Source organism: Cannabis sativa, chromosome X, assembly GCF_029168945.1.
Source record: "Cannabis sativa cultivar Pink pepper isolate KNU-18-1 chromosome X, ASM2916894v1, whole genome shotgun sequence".
NCBI classification, from domain to species: domain Eukaryota; kingdom Viridiplantae; phylum Streptophyta; class Magnoliopsida; order Rosales; family Cannabaceae; genus Cannabis; species Cannabis sativa.
In genome coordinates, this window is record NC_083610.1 from 78,190,076 (window position 1) to 78,214,380 (window position 24,305).

The 24,305-nt window shown below is 31.1% G+C and overlaps 1 protein-coding gene across 1 annotated transcript; it reads left to right on the forward strand.

The window, feature by feature from the left end:
* The first annotated feature begins 22,471 nt into the window (after positions 1-22,471).
* LOC133032378 (uncharacterized) lies at positions 22,472-23,835 on the forward strand. The gene is made up of 2 exons (XM_061106303.1): positions 22,472-22,963; positions 23,036-23,835. Exons 1-2 carry the CDS (start codon positions 22,585-22,587, stop codon positions 23,833-23,835), a joined length of 1,179 nt encoding a protein of 392 aa, XP_060962286.1. The 5' UTR covers positions 22,472-22,584.
* Positions 23,836-24,305: the final 470 nt, after the last annotated feature.

The following is a 24,305-nucleotide window of genomic DNA, read 5'->3' on the forward strand; positions in this document are numbered from 1 at the left end:
TAACTTGTTAGTACCTATTGAACTTAAGACTAGATGTTTACTAGTGTTAAGATAGGTTACCATCAATGAGCAAAACACTAAGGGAGTTTAGGTCCCATCCCTCGAAAATTCTTGCTTTAATCTTGTACGGAGATTAAGCGATTTGTTATAACCTCTCACTATTGATTCCATGTGAATCATGCATGCCAAAATATAGTGTTCACTTTGTGACCACTTTTCTCCTTAAGTACTTAAGCTTTGAAAATTCAATCATAAAAGATTAATTTTCACACAACTCAAATTCTCAATATTTTTGATACCAAGCATATCAAATTAAACACTAATTTAGACACCAAACATGTCTAAATTGCACTTTATTTTAAGACATCAAGTATGTCTCAAATTCTCATATTGGAGTGTGCACCCCCACACTTTCACATTTGACTTATCAAGATAATATCTTGATTTTAAAATATAGAAGACAACTTTGTCTCTATAACTCTTTTAATTAATTTCCTTCTTGAAATTATTTTCACTAAATTTTGACACCAAAATATGTCAAAATTTTACATATGCACATAGCCAAATTTAATTTAGAATTTGAATTCAAAATCAAATAAATTAATCAACAATGTCTCAACACATTTTGATTAAATTTGTGGCTCACCCCCACATTTCTAGCATAAAGTGTATATAAAATATCACTTTTGTGTATTTCCTCTTGAAATGACTTTTTAAGGTCACCTTAAAAAAATATCATTTGACATTTTTAGTTTTCTCAACAAAACTAAAATGTCAAACTACATTACTACTCATAAAATAATGTGATTATTTTTACCATAATTTTAAAGTTATCTCCTCATTGAGATTAGCCCAAAATTATACCAAAGTTAACAAAATTCTCATCAATTTTGTTTACAACTTTGATTATTTAAGAATAAAAATTGCTTCACTAATTTTTGAATCTACATTGATTCATTTACTTTTGAGTCCAAAATTGCTCTTCCAATTTATGGCTCATTTCACAAGTTTGGATCCACTTTTAATCCATTTGTTCTTGCTATGACAAGACAATTCTCATAAGTGTAACTCTCATATAGTTCACTTTTCTTATCTCATAGTATGAGATGATTATCTCTTATAATCCAATAAAAGATGTAACTTCTCAAAAGCCATCTTTTATTATCTCATAAAGTGAGATGTTCACCACCAAATTGAAAAAGAATTTAAAATATTCTTTATTCACAAAATAGATGATTATAATTCTCACAATAATAATAAACACTATTTTATTACTATCAACATTATTATCATGCTATGTAACTCATATATTAAAATAATATGTATGTTACTAATCAACATCTCATATGTAACATACACATAATATCAATAATAAATTAATAAATACACATGTTACATATCTCATATATATAACATATATACTAAAATATACATATATATCATATACACATAATATATGCATTAATTACATAATTATATATGTTACATACCTCACACATATATAACATATATATACACTTTAATATACATGCATAATATATATTATACACATATATACATATATTATATATGCATGTCTCACATAAATACATAGAAGTAATTATTTCTACATATTTAATCTCACTAATATATATTATATCACATGCTCTACATATATATAATATATATTACTCATATATATACATGTTATATATTATATATCTCACATATATACATAAAATAACATGATATAAAATTCAAATATCATATATATAATATGATATAAACACATGATCACATATATATAACTCATATATATATAATATATATTACTATTATATAAAATATAGTAAATCACATAATATACACCACCATGCTCACCCATGAATGGTTTTCACATAAAATCTCTTATCCTTGTGTTCTCACAATCTTGATTTATCTCCTCTTCCATTGAAAAGGGATAAGCTTTTGATTTTTAGAGATATTATTACAATGGAAGATAAACCAAGATATATACAACTCAATTGTAAAAATAATACAAGGACAATAAAAGAGATTTGATTAAATATATGTTACAATACATATATATACACTATATATTACATATATATATATATGAAAGGTAGAAGAGAAGATTACAACACATGCATGTAATATAATATATGTTTATATAACAAGAGAATAATATATATGTATACACTCACTCACAACCTTGAGTGTAGATTAGTGGGGATCACCATGACTTGAACAAGGTATTACACCTTTGTCCAAAAGCTTATTTCCCCCTATATCTAAGCACTAAGGGAACTCTCTAGGAAATAGCTTTAGGAATTATCAAGCCTTAGGGTTCTCTAGCAATGTGCTTTTTTGATAGAAAACTTCCTCTCAATGAGCACATTAGACTCCTTTATATAGTGTTTAGATGATCACTCTTAGGATTCAAAATACCACCTCATTTCTCTCCCATAAATGAGTATTACATTTTGTAACAACTATATCATCATAATTTTGAAATCCTTAAACCAAATTATGTAACAACCCTTTTATTACACTAATAATGTGTGATCAACACAAGAGTTACAAATGACAACAAATTGTAACTCTTCTCCAAGTTACTATGTAGGTTACAAAAGTGTAGGTTAAATTATAGGTTACACATTTATTTACCATACACTTAATATATATTATTCACATAATATTATATATTACCACATTTTAATCTACATATTATTATATTAAAAATAATATAACAATTTTCTGGGGGAGCTTGACTTTATTTTTTTTTAACTCTAGTTTGGTTTTTTCAATAAATGTCTCATTATCCAAAAAAGAAAGGAGGGAGGAGTTTAGCATTTTTTTTTTTGGAAAATACATTCCACCTATTTAAATAAAAAAAAAAACTAAATAATTAAGTGAAATAATTTTAAATTAAAGTTATAGGTGTAATAAAATTTTAATTATAAAATTATGAGCTCGTTTAGAACGTCGTATTAGGTCGTATTGTATTATATTTAATTGGATTATATATCATATTTTTATATAATACTATGTTAAACTTTTATTTATACTAAAATATTATATATTTAGGTGTCCATAAAAGTTAATACCACATATAATTTTACATAAAAATATTGCATAAAATACAATTCAATATAATACTATACAATACAATAGGGTGTAATACGGCGTACCAAACGAACCCTATGTGTATAATTTTAAATTATAAAGAATTTTGCTATAAAAAATTTAATAAATTAAGGGCAAAAAAATACTAAAAGATCCTTATTTAGTAATAAATTACAAAAAATTAATTAATAATTATAATTAGTTTAATTTTAAAATATAATTAATTTTAATTAAAGTTTTATAAGGAAATAAATTATTAGGTGACTATCAGGTTATAAGTTAATTATTATTTATTTTTATTCTATTCTAAATTAATTACAATCATTTAATAGTAATCTAATAGCTACAAAATATAACTATGATGATTACATATTTAATGTAACTATTGAAATCTCCTTCATATTTTACATGTAAATTTTTAAATAATGAATATTCATTAAGACATAATCCGTTCGATATCTAAGCGTGCCTTGGAATTTTCCATGTTGGCTGAAGTAAACAACAACTATGATCCCCGCGTTATCCTGGAACCTGATCAGGTGCAGCAGCAGTCGAATGTTGAGGCTTCTGCTGGTTGTTTCCAAGTGGATGCCTCGTTTGCTGATGGGATTGCAAGGATTGGAGTAGTGGTGAAAAGGCCTGGGGCAGCTGATAGTGAATCCTGTCAGTCTTCTTGTTTAGCTCACAATGTCCTTGAAGCTGAACTTGTGGCAATTTTATCTGCCCTGGAGTATGCTTGGAATGCTCGGATTCAATCTATAGTCATTCAATCGGACTCCAAGATTGTTGTGGATGCTCTAAATCTAAGGGAGTTGCCAATGGCGTGGGGCACTTACCCTGTTTTCTCGAAGTGTTTAGCTTTTATACCTAAGTTTATTTCAGTTGTTTTTACTTTTATTCCTCGCTATCTGAACAGTTTGGCGGATTTCCTGGCCTCTCAAGCCAGAGCAAATCATCTGTGCCAATCTTCTCTGGTTTAGGGGAGTCTCCCCCCCTTCTTGTGGGTGACCTTGTTGGTTTTCGATTTTCTTTTGTTTCTAATGAAGGCAAGTTTTAATAATAAAAAAAAAAGAATATTCATTAAGAGTTTAATACTTTATATAAAGAAAAATAATGGAAATCATCCATCTAAGAGGACCAAAATTAGTTCATTATTTACTTTGAGTGTACGAACTGCTAATTATTATGTGCGGCGAATATAAATTAGAGATACTTTAGGAGAATTGAACTACAAACTAGCAATATTTATGTTATATTACAGAAACTATTGTTCTTTTTTAAAAACATTACAATTTAAATTTAAAACATACTACACATATCTATCTTATTATTTATCTTATATTAAATGTAGCTATATAATATAAAGAATTTTTTTTAATATTGCAATTCAAGTTTAAACCCATTGCGCATATTTAAAAAAAATCTTTCTATTATTATTTTTTTTATTTCATCCACATGTTTAAAAAAAATATCAATTATTATTATCTTTTTAAACAATAATATAAAAAAAGTGTTTATGTTTCTGAAAAATCACTATTGTGAACATTTTTTATTGCGGTTACTAAAAAAATATCTTTCTATTATTATTTTTTAAAAAATAAAATAGAAAAAATGTATGATATTTCTAAAAAAATAAAAAAAATATTATAAAATTAAAAGTATTACGGTTAGACTAAAATTATAATTAACAACAAATAATGAATATTATTATATTTTATTTTTATAAATAATACTTAAATTAAATATTTTTTTTAATAAATACTACTGAAAAATTGAGTTTTTTTAGCTGTTTTAAACAGTCAGATAAAGTATTTTTATTTCTCTCTAAGACTAACGCCTATTCGACTGTTGCAACACTGGGTAGAATATGCATCTGTAGAAAACATCGAGAAAAGTTTTCTCAATTGTGCAAAACCATCGATAATATAAAGTAGCATTGTTGAAAGTTTTTCACGACCTATAATATAGGTGACGGTAAAAAATCGTCGGCTATACCTAGGACTAATTTTAAGAGTAAGCACAGTAGGCCTTTATCTAGGGCCCCCACCCCACGAGGGTCCCGAAAAAATAAATTATTTTATGTAAATATAATAAATAAATTTTATGTTAATATAAGTCACAAAGTTCAGCCAATGTAATAGAATTTGTATTCGCTAGTTGTTTAATTTTTGGCATTCTTTTTAAATAAATAAGTTTATTTAGTAGGACTCTTACTACTACGCTACCTCACGTAATTATTTTTAGGGAATTTTACAAAAATACTGCTTTTGGACCAAAACTTTACAATTATACTGGGACACGGCAAAAACAACATTTTTACTGCCCCAGCCCAATTTCATTACTTTTGTACTGCCCAAGCCCAACAGCATAACATTTATACTGTGTGTGTGGGGAAACAACCTTCTTCGTGTGTGGGGAGACGCCGGAGACGGAAATCACCAAGAAAAAACCATTAAATCCGGCAAGAATAAACAAAAGCAGTAAAATCGACGTCAATAAATAATCATGGCAAAACAACAGTAAAACAACACTAAAACAATCAAACAAAACAAAAGAAAAAAATGATTAAAAAAAACAAACAATCTGCTGCACAACCTCAACACCAGATGCAAAATCAACTATATTTGCAAGTCTATTCCTAGAAAATTATAAAAAAAAAACTACTAAAACAACACTGAAACAACACAAAAACAAATGAAGCAAATATAACTACTTAGAAAAATATAAAAGAAACACACACCTCAAAACTCTCTTGTGAGTGAGCTCGTCAAATATATTTATAGGAGAACCAAAAGAAAAAAACCACAAAAATAGCCAAAGAGAACGAAGAAGAAATGTATTTATAGCCTCCATCTTCCACACTCACAGACATAACCATCACAACAACACGAGAACACCCAGAAAATACCTATTAATTCAAATAAATAAATCATGAAAAACAACAGTAAAACAATACTAAAACAATACTAAAACAAAAAAAAACAATAAAAAAAAATGATCAAAAATTAACTATGTTGTGCACATCCTCAATACTAAATGCACTATATTTGCAAGAAAAGTTCTGGAAAATTAGAACAAAAAAAAACCACACTAAATCTTATATTTTAAAAAAAAAACATAACTAAGAACTTCAAAAAATTAAAAAAAAAAAAAAAAGAAGAAGAAGAAAAGAAAAGAAGATGAAGAAGAAGAACTAAGAACTATCACCTTCATGGTCTTCCTTCCCCTCATCATCTCAGCCATGAATTATCTATTCTGTGTCTTTGCAGCCGGTGTTCTAAGTTTCTTTCTTTTCCTTCAATATAATTTTTTTTTTTTTGAATGGTTCCTTCAATATAATTAAGTATATATAATAGTAGAGTTGGACATCATATATATATGTTGATAGGAGAGGAGATGTACGTGGCAAGCATGCATGAATGTTATGATGTTATAACATATTAATTTTCAAATTTTACATGCAAACAAAAATACTATAAAAATGATTAAAATGCTTGTCATTTTTGTCACATCCCACATCCAATCAACTTTTCTAATAAAACAAAAAACTTTAAATATTGATGTGAGAAAATCTTATAGAGATACGAGTAAGTAAAAGTAATTAAAAACTTGTACACAAAAAAGTCTATATTGTTGATTCAAAAAAAAAAAAAAAGTTGGCAGCCGAAAGAAAAAAAAAAAAAAAAACAGTACAAAAGTTATTTTTGGAGTGTAACAGTATAAAAGAAAGAAAATGGGAAAACACAGTAAACTGTGTAAATTTCCCTTATTTTTATAATGTATTATTATTATATTTATATATATTATTAACAATATGTAATTACTTAAAACTTTGTTAAAATTAGGTTATCATGTAAATATATAGATATTCATATCACCATTCTTAAACTTTCTACTCCCCAAGCGATTTTTGACTACTATTTTTTTATTTTACTTTGTGATTTATCACTCATTCACAAGATGGATTAAGTAATTTCGTTATGTTATCTATTGAAAAAGACTAAATGGAAAAACTTGATTATAAATTTTAAATTAATACATTTGCATAAAAAAATACATAGAAGTTACATTTTATGTAATTAATTTATGTAGATTTTTTAAGGTAAATTTTCTATTTTCTTTTCAAAGAAAAAAAAATTAAGGGGCCTCATACTTTTAGTTTGCCTTGGACCCCATTTTCCCATGGCTACACCCATCAAAAGAATTGAGGAATTATAACTTATAGGTAATGAATCCTCTAACGAATCCATCATTTTCAATGGTCCTATATACCACTACTATAAATATGGGCTTTAGAGGCAGTTTTTAAGACATTTTAACGTCGATTTTGGCAAAATTCGCTATCGATGCTGATCCAAGTGATGCTGTAAGATCTAAAACAACCAACGTTGAATAGTACCTTATGACGTCAGTTATTTTATAGTAACCGACGCCATAATGTACATATGGCGTCGGTTCATAGTGAATAACCGACGCCATATACCCCCATAATCGACGCCATATACCCCATAACCGACGCCATATACCCTTAACAATCGATGTTAAATTTGTAATAATTATTTTTTCAGTTAATTTAATTTAATTTATTTAAATTATATATTATATTATTTAATTTAATTTTAAATTAAATACTTATTTTTAATTGGTAAATTAAATATTATTTAAATTAATTTTATGATTGGCCAATATACTTAATTTTATAATATAGAAGCAATTAAATATTACACAAATATTGTAAAATTAGTCCAAGTATTAACAAGTTAATAAATCTAACTACAAGTTAACTTACAAAAAAAGCTAGGGAAGAAAATTCTTAGGCCTTTCAGCATCAATCATCCAAGCCTTCGTGAATCACCGCCATCAACTGTTCTATCCACTGTCGCTGTATTGGTAATAATTCAGTTTTTGGATTGTATTCCTACTTTTCTCCAAACTGTAAAAATAGTAAGAATTTATATTAGTTTATATATATTATTATTATTTGTTATTATAATAAATACTATAATCAATAATTAGAACTTACAGTTTTTTGATCTTGTATATAACGGTTGGGGTTTGCACGTGCGACGATGTCAGTCATGTATTTCCAAACAGAAAAACCACATTCTTGGTTTTTAGGTTGTCTTGGACAATTTGTTAATAAAATTCCTGGCCACGGCCCAAGACACACATTTGATGCCCATATATATTTTCGTATGCTCTGTTTGAAAAATTATATTAATATTTCAATTCATTAGTTAATTAAATAATTTGTTACATAAATAGTCATTAAATTATTACCTTCCCAACATTTCAGTAATTTGTTCGGGAACTTTGTGGCCATGTATAGGGTCTAAATGGATAATTTTCCCTGGCACAACAACCTCTAGTATCCAATGCGCACTAAAAAATTATATTGGGATATAAGTAAGACAGTATAAAAATAATTTCAAGTTATAATATAGAAATAAACAATTAGCACTAAAAAATTAAATAGTGTTTACCCGATATTCTAAGGAATAAAGAACATTCGGTGGTTGTTATTCATCAATAATAACCAAGCAGTCAATCGTTTTGCTGCATTCTCAAAAGACTGACTCTTCTCTTCATCGTTGATACCATTCACTGCAAGAAACTTTGGGTCGTAAAAATTGAAAATTTTTCTCAAATCTTTTATGCTCTCCTAGATCTGCCTGCATTAAATTGTTAAATATTAGATTAAAGAAGAGTATGCATCATTCCAAACAACATTCTCTGGTTGTCGATGAAGTCACATAATGCAACCTGCTGCAAATCCTCTCCAAGTATCGTGACTTGGAGAAGCGGTGCTATGAATCCTTAGGGCACAGGAATTGTGATTGTATCACGTTTATCTTTGATTCTTAGAAATTCAGCAACCATTCATTTTAGTGACTTAGGGATTAAATCCATGACCTTTCGTGAGAATAATTCATCTTCTTCATCATCACCGCCTTGTGGAAAAGGCATGGGACCTTTCCCCTACGACACATCATGTCTTGATGGTGGTTGGGCAAGTGGACCCTATACAAAACACACCATAATATATTAAATTTTATCCTAATTCTACCGAATTTTTGGCAGCATAACGGTTGTATTGAATGCCCCCAAAAATTTTAAACATGCCCATATAATGACAAATAACACAGATATAACAGTTGTTTTTTCATCCATCCCACCTCAGCACATATATTCGCAGAACCTACTTCACTATGGTTGAATATTTAAGATATTCAAACTCCACTAATCATTAATAATTAATTTTTAACAAAAGTTACCTCGGATGTTGCAATTAGGTATTTAGGCCAAGGAATGAACATGTTTGCTACTTCCTTAACATATCTGGACCCGTCAATTGAGATTGAGATTTTAGCATCCTCTTGCAATGACATCCAAATAATGTCGAACCAGTAAACTATTCTAGTATGGAAGACGAAAAAACATTGACTTTCTTTGAAAATAACCATTTGTTTTCTTATTTTTTGCGTCTTTTCATACTTAAAATCTACAAGTTTTACTTGTTGGAGAATTTGCTCCCCTGACAGTGGCAAAGGAGCCAAATCTCCCTCTTCAGCACCATCGAATGCTTTCTTCTTCCGTCTATCAGGATGATTTGTAGCCAAGTACCATCTGTGACCCATATAACACATCTTGTGTCCATTTGCCAAGTGACGAGCCCATGTGTTAGTGCAAGATATTGGACAACCTTCGTAACATTTTGTGCTTAAGCCTGATAAATTATTGTAAGCTAGAAAATCACTGACAGTCCATAATAACACTACTTTCAGATTAAAGAATTCTTTTTTAAGACCATCATAGGTCTGAACACCATTCTCATACAATTATATTAAATCGTCAATCAATGGTTCCAAATATATATCAATATTATGTTCGGGTTGTTTCAGGCCTGATATCATTAAAGAAAGCATATTAAATTTCCTCTTCATCAGGGAGGAAGATTGTGTTGGAATATATTTTACCAGGATCTAGATTTACTAACAAGTATGTTTTTAACATCCTAAACATGAACTTCTAAAACGATATAAAATAAACACATAAAAGATATGAGAAACCTTACAGTGGTTGCATCGGAATTAAATGACTCCTTTCGCTCAGATCTCTAACCCTTGTATCCTTTCTGTAGCAGAGTATCACCAAGATCTGAGCCTGATTCTCCTTCTCTTGAATTTGGATTCTTCACAACCTTACACACTATGATTGAGTACCACATTATGTGTGTGGGCACTTACTCTAATCACTATAGGGTACGAATTGAATAAAGAAAGAGAGAGAGGAGGATTCGAAATTGGTATAGAGAATATGGCTCAAATTTTGACTGAAGGAAAGTGTTTGCATCATCTTTTCCTTTGAGGCCATCACTACCTATTTATATGAATCCACCTTAGGTTAGGTTAGAATTATTTGGCATTAAAGTAATGAAAAAATAAATGGTAAATTGTCCATTAAGTGGTCGGCCATGGATATGGACCCCACTTTGCAATTTTGCCATTTTTTTCAACTATTTATCTTATTTTCTCAAAAATACCATTTTTCCAATTCAACCACTTAAATGCCAAAACTAATTATTTAATAATTAAAATCATTTATTTATAATAAATTTCCATTTAATATATTTATTAATTAGACTTAATAAAGTCTCTTAATTAACAAATAAACCCTAGAATCTCTTTTCTTCACAATTAAGCCCTAGCTTAGTGAAAATTCATAAATTAGACATAGTCTAATTTTAGAATTATAATTGATTAATTAAAATCAATTAACTGAGTCTTACAAGCAGTATTGTCTCAACTAGTATGGGGACATGGGCCTATATATCTGAGCTTCCAATAAGCAGATCTAGAATTTACCAAGTAAATCTACTAACTTATTAATTCCTCATTGCATCCACTATAGAACTTGGAATTGCACTCTCAGTTACATAGAACGCTCTATATGTTCCACGATATAGATACGCTATTAATTATCCATTGTTATAATCCCAATAATCAATGATCCTCTATAGATGATTTACATTGCATAGGGATTAATTTACCGTTACACCCTTCAATGTATTTTATCCTTAAAACACTTAGCCACCTATAAATTATATTTCAGTGGACTAACATAATCACTGAAATGAGTACTCAACCATTTATCTCTGTTTAGCCAAGCTCGAATGAAATCATCGTTTCACTTATATGTCCAGATAGAAGCTATAGATTCCATATCTATGATTAGCGCTCCCACTCAATTGTACTACCATGTTCCCAAAATGTACGTATCACCCAGACCAAAAAGTAGGCTTAACTAAAAAATCAAAGAACATAAATAACACTCTTGAGATCGAACCTAACCATGTCAGGATTAAGATCATTTGATCTAGGATCAACTAGGTGATATTAAATTGAATAGATATTACGGTAAATTTATCATATCTAATCCAAGTTCAATATCGGTCTCTTCCAATGCATACTCCATGCATCCAACCCAAGCTTTACTTTAACCAATGCCCTGGAAAGGACATAGCACTTATCCAAGGTGCAAGTAAGCTATGTTGTAGATTATCATATCAGTTAAACCATGTGTACTGATAAATCTAGAAATACATTTAATCACATAATCTTGATTACTTTCCACTTTGTTGATGACACAATAAACAAGAATATTAATGTGATAAGGATTTGGATGAATTTATAAATCAAATAAACATATAAATGATCACATGAACCAAATGACATACTAAATAAGTGATGAAAATACTTTTGTTTCTTTATTGATAATTGAATGGTAAAGATTACATTGAAATAGAGTTTTATTTAGGGCACAAAGCCCAACAGATTGTACATAACAAGGAAAACATGCCATGAACTATGATGACTACTTAGAGATCTATGTGGATTTACTCCATCCGCAGACAGAACGAGACGAATATGTCTTGGTTCAGATTTGAATTCAGGATTTATGTAGTTTACTTTTTTTCCAAGCATGAGAATCTGCAGGATGTCTGAGTTTTTCATCTTTAACTCTCTTGGTCTTATGCCAAATCAAATTTTCAGAATGTTCTGCATTACGATATAATCATTTCAGTCGCAAAATCAAATGCATGTACCACATCACTTTTTGGGGGATAAGTTTCCTATTCTCCTTACTCTTGTTTACTTTATGGTGGGATAAACCACAAGTCGGACAATAATCCATGTCTGCATATTCCTTACATTATAAAATGCAATCTTTTGAACATGCATGAATTTTTCATGCTTCAATCCTATGAAATTTAAAGTTTTTTTCACTTCATATGTAGATTCTGGGAAGCAGTTGTCAAATGGTAAGATATCTTTAAAAGCAGCTAAAAATTGAGTAAAACATTTATCGCTCACTCCATTTTCTGCTTTGATGTTGTAAAACTTTACCATTGTTGGTAATCTTACTTTTTTACAACCATCGAACAGGGGTTTATCTGCATCGATCACTTAGAAAATTATCGAATTTTTCAAGATCATTAAAAAATTCCTCATGTGCTTCGTTAAGGAAGTCTAATGGATGATTATTAAAATCATTACCCTCCATATCATCTACTCCCACTTTCCTAATGGATATGGATCATCAGCTAAATATTTGCCATGCCAATACCAAGTAGTATAACTTCTATTGAAATCTCGTAAATACACATGGTCTTTAATCATTGTAATATTTCTTTTAGATCTATTATAACAATCCACATATGGACAATAAATATATTCAGGATTTTTAGAATTTTTTAAGGTAAACTCTAAAAATGCATCGAACCCTACTTGAAATCACAGTGTGTCTCTCTCCTCATGCATCCATGATTTATCCATAACAAATATGCTAACCAAAAAAATTCAGTATTTAGTAACTAATTATAACTAATTACTACTTACACAATGTAACTAACTAGGTTTCTCACAATTAATTCATATTAATTTACATATTACTAAAATTCTTGTTTTAGTTTGGTTCATATTATTAAGTTGTATAAGTTGTAATTAACTAACTAGGATAGTGTTTAGTTGATTGGAATGTAGGTAGAATTGGAATGACTTTTCCTAAAGTGAATCCATTCATTTGTTTGGTTTGTCATTTATAATTGAGAAGTTTGTATAAATGTGTTATGTCACCTAATTTTTTACAACTTGCGAGTAATTAACTAGTTATTTGTGTTATGTACTTTTCCTTCAATATTTATATTTTTTTGGTAAAATTTATTCTAATTCTATCAAAATTTCAGCAGCATAACGACTGTAATTGGACGTTCCCAAAAATTTAAAAAATGCCTAAAGTAACAAACAAAACAAATATAACAATACAGAAAAAACAAAATAACATTAACAATACAAAATTTATCCACCTATCCGGCCGCAGTACATGTATTCGCAGAACTTACATCACTACGGATGAATATTTAAAATATTCAAACTCCACTAAGCATGCATTGATAATTAATTATAATAACAAAAAGTTAGTGAATGTATATACCTATAGCAAGTTAAAATCCGATCAATACTGAAATATGTCGAATCTCAAAATTAGCTCACAACATACTATATAATGCAATGCAACGAAATTAGAATTTTAATTATTTAATTACTTACTAGTTATTAAAAAATGTAATAAGTTACTAGTTACTAAATTCTATAAATTAATTTTTGAAAAAATAACATATACATATACATATATAATCAATTATATATCACACTAACATAATTTTAAAAACTTTATTTCTAAACTAATTAAATCCCTACTACATCATTCTCATTCACAACAAATATATACAATACAATTACACAATTTACACAATATATATATATAAACACATATTCAATAAAACACAAAATATATACATATATAATATATATCAAGTTAGTAAATATTTACCTTATAAACGCAATTCGGCGACAAATTGCGATAAAAATCCTGCCACCTAGCACACACACAACATAATTAATAAAATAGAAATATTCCAAAACAAATTTATAAAAACAAAAATATAACAATGTACATTAATAAAATGAATAGAATCATATTTATACTTTAATGGACATTGAGATTCAACGTTTTTTCCGCTAAAATCGGTGGCCGGAGTTATACCACCACCTTTTATTTTAATAGTTTCGGTTATAGATATAGAGGGGGGAAAACCAAACTTTTTTACAGTATAAGTTTAGATATTGAAAATAGAAGATTTTAAAATAAAAATTGGGTAAAATGGTGAAGAAATGAGGGAGAATTGTGGGTTTTTAATGGTAGTTGGCGAGGGTTTTGGCGTGGGTATTGGCTCTACTATGGCTGTGCTGGTTATTGTGTGTTTGAGGAAGATGGTTGAAGTGAAAAAGATGAAGTGGCAATTTATAGACTCTATGGTGTCAGTTATTAGGAAATAGCCGACCCCATAAGTGCACGGTTATTTGACACGTGTGCACCTATGGCGTCAGTTATTTCCATAATAACCGACGCCATGGGTATAATAAAATAAGCTAAAAATTTTCAACCTCCAACCGACGGTATAAATATTATTAATTTTTATACCTTCGGTTTTTATCAAAAAACTACCTTTAAATGTCAATTTTGAACTAGGTGGATATTTTCACTTCCTTTAACTTCCCTTTTATAAATTTGGTTGAAAAAATAGCCTCTAAAGGCCCACATTGTAGTAGTGTACGAACTCTGAGCCTCTAAATCATCATTCTCATCTGATTCATCTTCTTCAGTAGAAACATTGCTGCTCTTTCTAATCGAAGACGAAGAAGAAGAAGAATAAGGACAACATGCAGCTTTCGCAACGGCTCCGCCTTCTTCCATCGTCGAACCAGACGACTCCAAATCGAGCCTCCTTACTTTCAATAGCGATTGACATGAGAAAAAAAAAAGAAGTAAAAAATATTGATCAAATCAAAGAAAAAACAAAATGAGATCTCGTCAAAATTTAAGAACAACAATCAAAAAGAGAGAGAGCAAATTGTTCTTATCTTTGGGTCTCACCGAGAGAGGGGATGGAGCGAGAGAAGGTGGTTCATGGTCGGCCTTTGGGTCTTGTCGAAGGAGGAGGTGGCAGTGGTTGTGGGTTGCTCACCATTTGAACGATATAGTCAAGAGGATGAGGTGACGGAGGAGGTGATTGCGTCGTTCGAATGAGAGAGAGAGAGAGAGAGAGAGAGAGAGAGAGAGAGAGAGAGAGAGAGAGAGATTGTATGAAATGAGATCTGAAATTTGGACTTTTATATGAGAATCTTCGATAGTTTAAAACTGTCAGGTGTACTATTCCTGACTGTTTAAAACTGTTGGGAATAATCGCCAGGGATTCCCTTTACACCTTGTTTTTCAATTTTGGTCTTGTGACCGTTTTAAAACGTCAAAAATAATAAACGACTGTTAATACTTCACTATTGTTGATGGTTTTAAATATTCACTTAATTTTATTAGCGATGGTCATCGAAAAAATCCGATTTAAAGACCGATGAGAATCGTGTTTTTTGTTCTAGTGAAAAAATAATATTTATTGAAGAATGTTACAAAATATTTTTATATATATATATATATATAAAGGAGAGGTATAAAACTGTGACATGATACTCTAAAATCATCTCAAATACCTCTATCTATTATCTCCTTATTTATTTATTTTTTAATTTTTTATTAAATTTATTTAATTAATTAATTAACAAAAATATTTAATCTATAAAACTTCTCCATCTATCACCAAAGCGTACATGCATTATAATTTATATATAATATATATTACTCTCATATTCTCTCACATATATTAATACTAGGGTGACTACTCAATGGTTATATTTTTATTGTAACCATCATGGTTACATTTTTTTTTTGCCAATAATAGCATGTTAACAATAGGTAAAACTTCTTTTTTCAAAATCAATTAATTATAATTAATTATTTTCTTAAAATTATTAATTGAATATTTGACAAGACCTCTTTTAGCAATTAATAATTATAAATAATTTTTTATATAAATTCTTACTATAATTATTTTAACAGTTATGCCATTTAATTATAATATTTATAATAAAACTTTATTTTTTTTTAGAAAAATTTGACTTCTTTTTACACAAATTAAAATTCCCTTCTTGTATAATAAATTTTTAAATGATATTAAATTATTTTTTTATAACTAGAAGAACTAAGTATGAGTTTTTTTATTTAAATTTGAGGTTGCTTCGTTTTGAAGGGGAGTTTGACTTTATTTTTTTACTCTGGTTTGGTTTTTTGAGTAAATGACTCCTAATAAAAAAAAGATGGAGGAGTTTAGCTATTTTTTTTGGAAAATACATTCAACATATTCCACTTTTACTTCTAAAATATTTAAATAAAAAAACTAAATAATTAAGTGTAATAATTTTAAATTAAAGTTATAAGTATAATAAAATTTTAATTATAAAATTATATGTTTATAATTTTAAATTATAAAGAGTTTTGCTATAAAAATTTTAATAATTTAAGGGCAAAAAAATTGCTAAAAGATTCTTATTTAATAATAAATTACGAAAAATTAATTAATATTTATAATTACTTTAATTTTAAAATATAATTAATCTTCATTCAAGTTTTATAAGGAAATAAATTAATAAGTGACTATTAGGTTATAAGTTAATTATTATTTATTTGTATCTAATTTTCAAATTAATCATAACTATACAGTAGTAATTTAATGACTAAAAAAAATATAACCATAATGGTTACATATTTAATGTAATTATTAAAACTTCCACCATTAACATATATAATATATATTTTTGTTATAAATATTAATAATTATGTGGATGTCCAAATCTTTTATTTATTACCATGAATTGTAATCAACATTCATCTTTTCCTTAGTTTCCCTTTTTCTTAGTTTCTTAATATCTCACTCTTATATTTGTATAAATAGGGGTTCACCCCATTGGAATAAACACCTCAGAAATTCTCATTCACTTTCTCTTTCTCTCTTCATTTTCTTCTTCTTTCCTCTCTTCTACTTTATATTATTTTATATTATTTTATAACACGTTATCAGCACGAGTCTCTGCCCAAGCTTCAAGCATGAGTCTATGCTATGTCCCAATGTAAGTATTTTGTTAAAGTTCTTGAATTGTTTCAAAGTCATGATACACTAAATATATATTTATATATATACTTATCTGACTGAAACAATTTCAAGAATCCTTTGTTTTCTTTTTTCTTTTTATCTATATATCTATATATTGTATATGTATGTATATGTTTTTATATATTTATTATTAATTTCATATATATATTATGTTCTTATCATTCATAATATTTACAATATATATGTGCGCCTATGATATGATAGAGAAAATCTATATAAATTATACATATATCCAAAAGATTATGTATTATCGATAAAATATTGCATATATCCTAAAGATTATGCATCATCGATAAAATATTGCATATATCCTGAAGATTATGCATCATCGATAAAATATTGCATATATCCTGAAGATTATGCATCATCGATAAAATATTGCATATATCCTGAAGATTATGCATCCTCGATAAAATATTGCATATATCCTGATGATTATGCGTCCTCAATAAAATCTTGCATATATCCTGAAGATTATGCAAATGTAATATTCATTATATAGTTGATGGATATATAATGAAAGAGATGAATACATATTTATATATATGTTCTTCTATTCTTTGAGGACAATGAAAAGTAATCTAATATCGATATAGATTTTGACAAACATTTCCTGAAGTAAATGTTTTATATTTGTCAAAAAAAAAAATGATTGTATTTATGTGAATACAACTAAAGAATCATTAAAAATGATTATTATTGATGCAATTTTATAGTGGGTTTTGAATATCCAAAAAGAATGTTGAGAAAATTGCATTGAAACATCAAAGTATAAGAATAACAATGAGCATGACTAATGTTATTTAAATACATGAGGCATGTATTTATTGTTATCATTCCCTGCAGAGAATGATACGAATTGAAGTCAATTACTTTTAAAGATTCTTCGTATTAGTCATGTTATTATACATTGTTATTACTTGCAATGTTGGAAATTATTGAATCTGACATATATTAAAGATTAAATTTTGCATACATCTTGGAGACTATGCAAAAATTGCATTCATATATTCTTTGAAAGATCGTAAAAGAAATTGTTGAATAATTTCTTATATTTTATGGATGAACAAGTAATAAATTTTTAAGAAATTTATAATAATGTTCTACTTGTTCAACGTCATTCCCCGAAGTGAATGTAATGATTTTAAATAATCAATGACATTATTTACTACTCAAATATTTCCAGAAAAAAGTGGAAACAACCAAAAGATGAGATACCACACACAATCAAAGTGCATGAAATTTATATATCATGTGTGGAATTGAATAATAGTGGTCGCGTACCTGTAGTACGGACATACTTATAATCAAGATAAAAGTATACTTGATTATTGAATAGAATGTGAATTGTACAAATTTATTGTACATTTAGAATATTTAAATATCATTCCCTAAAGAGAATGAATAGACATGAAATTCTATTTCAAAGAATATAGATTTCACATATATTGGTAATGCCAGAAGCAAATTAATATATACATATTTTATTATTTCTTGAAATCAATAGTTTCAAACTATTGTTGGTACATGATATGTAAATATATAGTTACCATATAATTCAGTTTGCATATTCCCAAAAGTGGATATATAATTTACTAATATTTGTTAGTGATCCAATATAATCAAAGTGATAAAGAATCACAAAATGATTAGTTGAAAAGCTTCCTGAAGAAGCCTTACATACAATTGCTACTTTGAGTAGTAAAATGTCTTTGTATGTACCTAGATGTGTAACTTTTATCTAGTTATGAAAGTGATAATAAATAACTTATTATATGTACTTGTTGTACATTTAAATATATAATATATCAAGTCATGATAATTAGACTGATGAATAGTCTATTAATAAATTAGACGACTTGTTAAAAAGATATCAGGAAAAATAAATGATATGTTATGGTTATATATATTTGACCATTACAATAACATGATGAAGTTGTCATGTATCTTTTAACTTATACACATCATTGAATTGATGATAGTGATTCCTGAAGAGTGTATATGTTTTGGAGAATAATATAATTATATTATTCGTGTATATAAAAATGAAACTTGTAATGATTATGTTGTAATGAATTTACATTATATTTTGAAAGTTTCATTGAAATACAAATTATAGTGAACCTGAAGTTCATGAATTGAATTATTTTGACATGATCAATAATATGCAATAAATTGTCAAAGAATTTGACTAAATTTTGTTAAAGAACCAGAAGATTCTTCTCATTGTTATTTATAAGGCTCAAAAGAAGAATGTGCATATATTTCCACATAGAAAATATTTAAATTATATTTTCTTAACAATCTTGAGTCATTGTTAGATTTTTATTGCATAGTTTCTTATCGATGTGATAAGATTATATAATCATGCATTTACTGTTGTTACTGATATTTCGCAACACCAAAAAATACAATTTAACTGGTAAAAGAGAGAATTATTTGAGAGATGACAAATGCGAGTAGTCAACCTAGAATGGCGAGTACTCGAATAGGAATGCAAGAGTAAACAACAAAGCTGGAAAAATAAATGAGACGGTGAATTATAGTGGTTCAGTCAGATTTCGTTCTGCTTAGTCCACTGTAGCCAGGGATTCGTAGGTGCATTTTCACGGTGGATCACCCCTTTATATACAAAGCAGGTGCCCAATCGGTTACATGAGGATCACATTTATTGTTAATCCATTATTTACACATTGAATTGCAATGACTAAACTCAAACAACGTTAACATTAATAAATGTATGACAGTTACTGAATTCATCAACGTATGCGTCTTTCGCATCTGCGAGTTGACCGTTCATGTTCCGTCGGTTGAGCTCGTAGGATCGCACATACGTTTGGAACGCCTGCGTCCTTAAGTAATCGCCCGTTGTAGACGTCGCATGTTGAAGCTGGTAACATCTGGACATGCGAACTTATATTGGTCTGTTAGGGCTGTTGGGTCACTGGGACCAAAAACTACCTCATAGGGCATCGGTCTCCATACTCGTCGCGGAGGTATAGAGGGAGACACTCGCACATGTTCTGACATAAGCGAGTTGGGTCTACCCTGCATGATGAGGATTATGGTTATGCGGTATGAATTAGGTCGCGCCCGCAGTATCTCGCTGGTCTTATCCTGGGCGAGGTCAAAACTTCGAGAAGTCTCTCACGGACATTTCAGCTTTTATTGGGAATCTGAATACGCGTGTCCTTTTAAAGAAGAGTTTGGTCTCGAGATTCTAGGTGAGAGAAATCTCACCATAACACATGCCCCTAGTTTCGCGACGTGACTAGAGCGGTCACTGAGGGAAACTATTGCTCGAGAGACAGGTGAAAGGTTGTCACGAGGAGGTGACCTTTTGGTTGTCCCATCGAGGGTTTCGAAAAATGACGGCTGTAATGATTAATTTTCATTATCTCTAGGATGCCACGTCACAAAACCCTTCGGTTTTCGTGTAGGCGTGGCCATAATTGGCCGTTAGATGGGGCGACCTTAGGCATTCTGACTGCCACGTGTCACGATCCCAATTAATAAGGGATATGGGTATTTAAACGCTTTGATACGAATCAAATTTCCCATTTTTCCCTCTTTTCTCTTAACTTCCCTCCAGTGCATATACTTCAGACAAAATCCACTCCCAGATTTCCTGCCACTTTCCACAACATTTTCATTCTCAGAAGTGATCGAGAATAACCGCAGGAATCAAAACTAAAGGTTAGCTTCTAAATCACTGCATTTTCGCTTTCTGTTTTTGGAGATAATGTGCTCTGTTTTCTGGGTTAGGATGTTTTTGAAAACTTTTAGGAGTGTATGCTAGTGGGTATTTATGTATTCTGGGTCCATGAAACTGGGTAACATTCATAGTGTAGGACCTGTAAACTGACATAACCGTATACAATTCATAGGCACTGATTCACGTCCCGAATGCTCGCGGACATTCGGATGAACAATTTGAATGTTCGCGGGTATTCGGTTGAACAGCTTGAATAATCGCATATTTTCCAAGACTTATTTCCGTTTCAACTGTTGACTAGACTTTTTAGAATCTTTACATGTCGCGGGCTGAGTGGTGAGAGCATTAATTGCCATTCCAAATGGTGGGTGTGTCACAGTATTCTAATGGCTATATATGCGAATATATGTCCCTTGAGATACTGAGATACACCCAGCCATTTGTTGACGTGCGTTAATACTCGAATGATCGTGCTTTTTGGTTGGTAGGTTGTCTCGAAACGGCGGGTGTCTCGCAGTAACTTCAGGGTTATGCTCGAAAATGCATACTCCTTGAGTCACTGTGATACGCCCAGCCGTTTCTGGAGGTATACCGCACAACCAAGGATGCGTGAATTACTCGCCCAAAGATGGTTACATTTCTTTTCGCATGCTGATAGGAGGGTCAGTGTTCGCATGGAGCCTGACTTTCTTGTCGAATGCGACTTTTATACTCTACTGCGGGTGAGATCACTTACCTTTATTTTTTCACACATCCATCACGCTGAAAAGATCTTCTATCTTTCAGATGAGCGATCTATCGGACAGCCAGCAGCTCGGCTCAGGAGGTCGTGCTTTTGACGGGGAGTCGTCACAAGAGAGAGACAGTTTTCTCCCTACGGACATCTCCGAAATGGAGGCTGCGGAGATAGAGTTAGGTCCGATGTCTTCTGTAGACATTGAGAGGATGGTACAGGAGCTCGCTGAACCTGGGACAATCGATATCCGAGATAGCGAATCCACAGTATCAGCACGCGACTATCTCATCCATACGAGACACGCTCCCGACATCGAGGTCGAGGAGGTGGAGGAGGAATGGACTACTCCGGTCCGCGAATCAGGTGAGGAAGAAGAGGAAGCGGAAGGGAGTGGGACGGACTCGGTCGACGACTCCCAATTGAACGAACCTTTCTCATGCGAAGACCTAGTCTCGAGAGTCGTCAAATCTGACTTCACCACCTTCGTAAGGTTGAATTTGTTGCGACTCGCGTTTCAAAGTCCCAAACCTTCTCAGAGAGCGCATCTTCCGTTCACCAACCCTGCGATCATCCCTACAGAGGACGTGGTCATCTCAATACCCATTCTTCGATGTGGTGTATCAGTCCCATTTCATCCTTTCGTCGCAGCCATTCTCAGACGTTATGACGTATCGCCTTTTCAGCTAACACCCAACAGTTATCGCATTGTTCTAGCCTTCTATGCGATGTACATGGAGTATGCTCATAGGGCTCCGTCAGTAGAGGAGTTTAGCTACTTCTATGACATAAAGAGCGTGGGTCTTCATAATGGCTTCTTTTGCTTTAGTAAATGGGCGACTTCTGAAATAAACGGTGTTGAGGGGATGGTCTCGAACATGGGCGACTGGAAGTCGAAATGGTTTTATGTTTTTAAGGTTCCTGGGATCAGGACCGACTTTAATCGCAGACCCAGTACGTCGCATATTTGTTGACTTAGATAAAATCTGTTACTTTGTTTTTCGAAATCTTTTGCTAACTCGTTTTTTTTTTGTTATCATCGCAGATAGACCAGCTCGACCAACGCTTGACGTTAATAAGAAGGGGGTAGCTGAAATTCTTGGGAGTCTTCCGGTACAAGATCGCGACTGGCGATTACTGTGTACGACTGCCAAATTGCGAGAACACAAACTGATCCCTGAGAACGCGAGTCTTCAACGGGAGCCAGTATATAAAGAACCTTCTGAGAAACAGCAGGAGCGGATAGATAAACGTCTTTCTAAGCAAACTCCTCGACAAACTTCAGGTAACTCGTCCTTTTGCTATAAATTGACGGGTAGGATTGTGATTTTTACTTATCTATTCCTTGTGTTTGTAGACATGACTTTCTTGAAGTCTGCCCCTGTCCTGAAGATCAAGCAAAAGGGTGGAACACCGGCGACTTCGCCGGTCGTCGCCCAGAAGAGGAAGAGTGATGCGATGACTTCGCTTGCTGCAGATTCCTCCAAGAAGTTGGCTAAGACTACTCAGGACAAGGGGAAGAAAGTCGTCATCGACTCTCCTGTTCGTGCTCGCGACTTTCTGGCCATGCAGGAAAAATTACTGGCTGAGATTCCTTACGAGGATCTTGCTTCTCGTTCTACTGAACTGGCCGTGCAATCCATGGCTTTGTTCATGAAAGCCGCGGCTACTCCTTCAAAGGAAACTGATTCGCTGAAGAAGCAGAACGTCCATTTTCAAGAGAACATAAAGAAGCTGAAGCAGGAGGTGGCGAGGGTGGAGGAGCTTAACAAGGCTAAGGAGAAGGAGCTCGAGGAAGTCAACAAGGCAAAAGAACAGGTGGAGCTCGAGCTCAAGAAGTCGCAGGACACGATCGTTGAGATGGCTCGCGACTTGGAGGCTGAGAAAGAGAGTGGGAAGAAACAGTACGATCAGGCTGTGTCTGACTACATTTACACTACTCTTTCCAAGGTCCCTGACTTCGACTTCTCGCTGCTTGGAGCCGAAGCTGCAGAAATGGCTGAAGCCTTTCGCGCGATGTCTCCTACCCAGACTCAGGGTAACCTTCCTGATGAAACCGAGGGAGTACAAGCTGAAGAGGTCGAGAATGAAGTCGTGAGCAAGATTGCAGACGAGGCTGCTCCTGATGAGACTACTCCCATCGCTCCAGGCGTTTGAGTATTTTCTATCTTATGTTGTTGTTTAATTTCACTCTTACTCTTTTTTTTTATATATATGCGGTACACGGGTACTCGCACTTCTGTACTTAGAGAATTTTATCTTACTTTTTGGACAAATTTCTATCCTCGCAGGGATAGCTTACATTTTAATATTTACGCAGTACACGGGTACTTGCGATTTTATATATATTTAACTTTGATCACAGCTTGGTGTGACTGCAATTATATGCGGTTTTAATTACAGCTTGGTGTAATAAAGTAGGAAAAACTCGGTAAATCAAATTACTCGAAAAATAAGTGATTTTATTCAAGCAATCAGTAATACATGCGGGTACCATGCCCCTATACTTAGGAAGTATTTGGAACAAAAAATATCTAAGTATAAGTACTCGAATTATCATAACTGAATAACGCGAATATTACTGATAATAAAATTTCAAGCTCTCGCTATTCCATGCTCGTGGAATC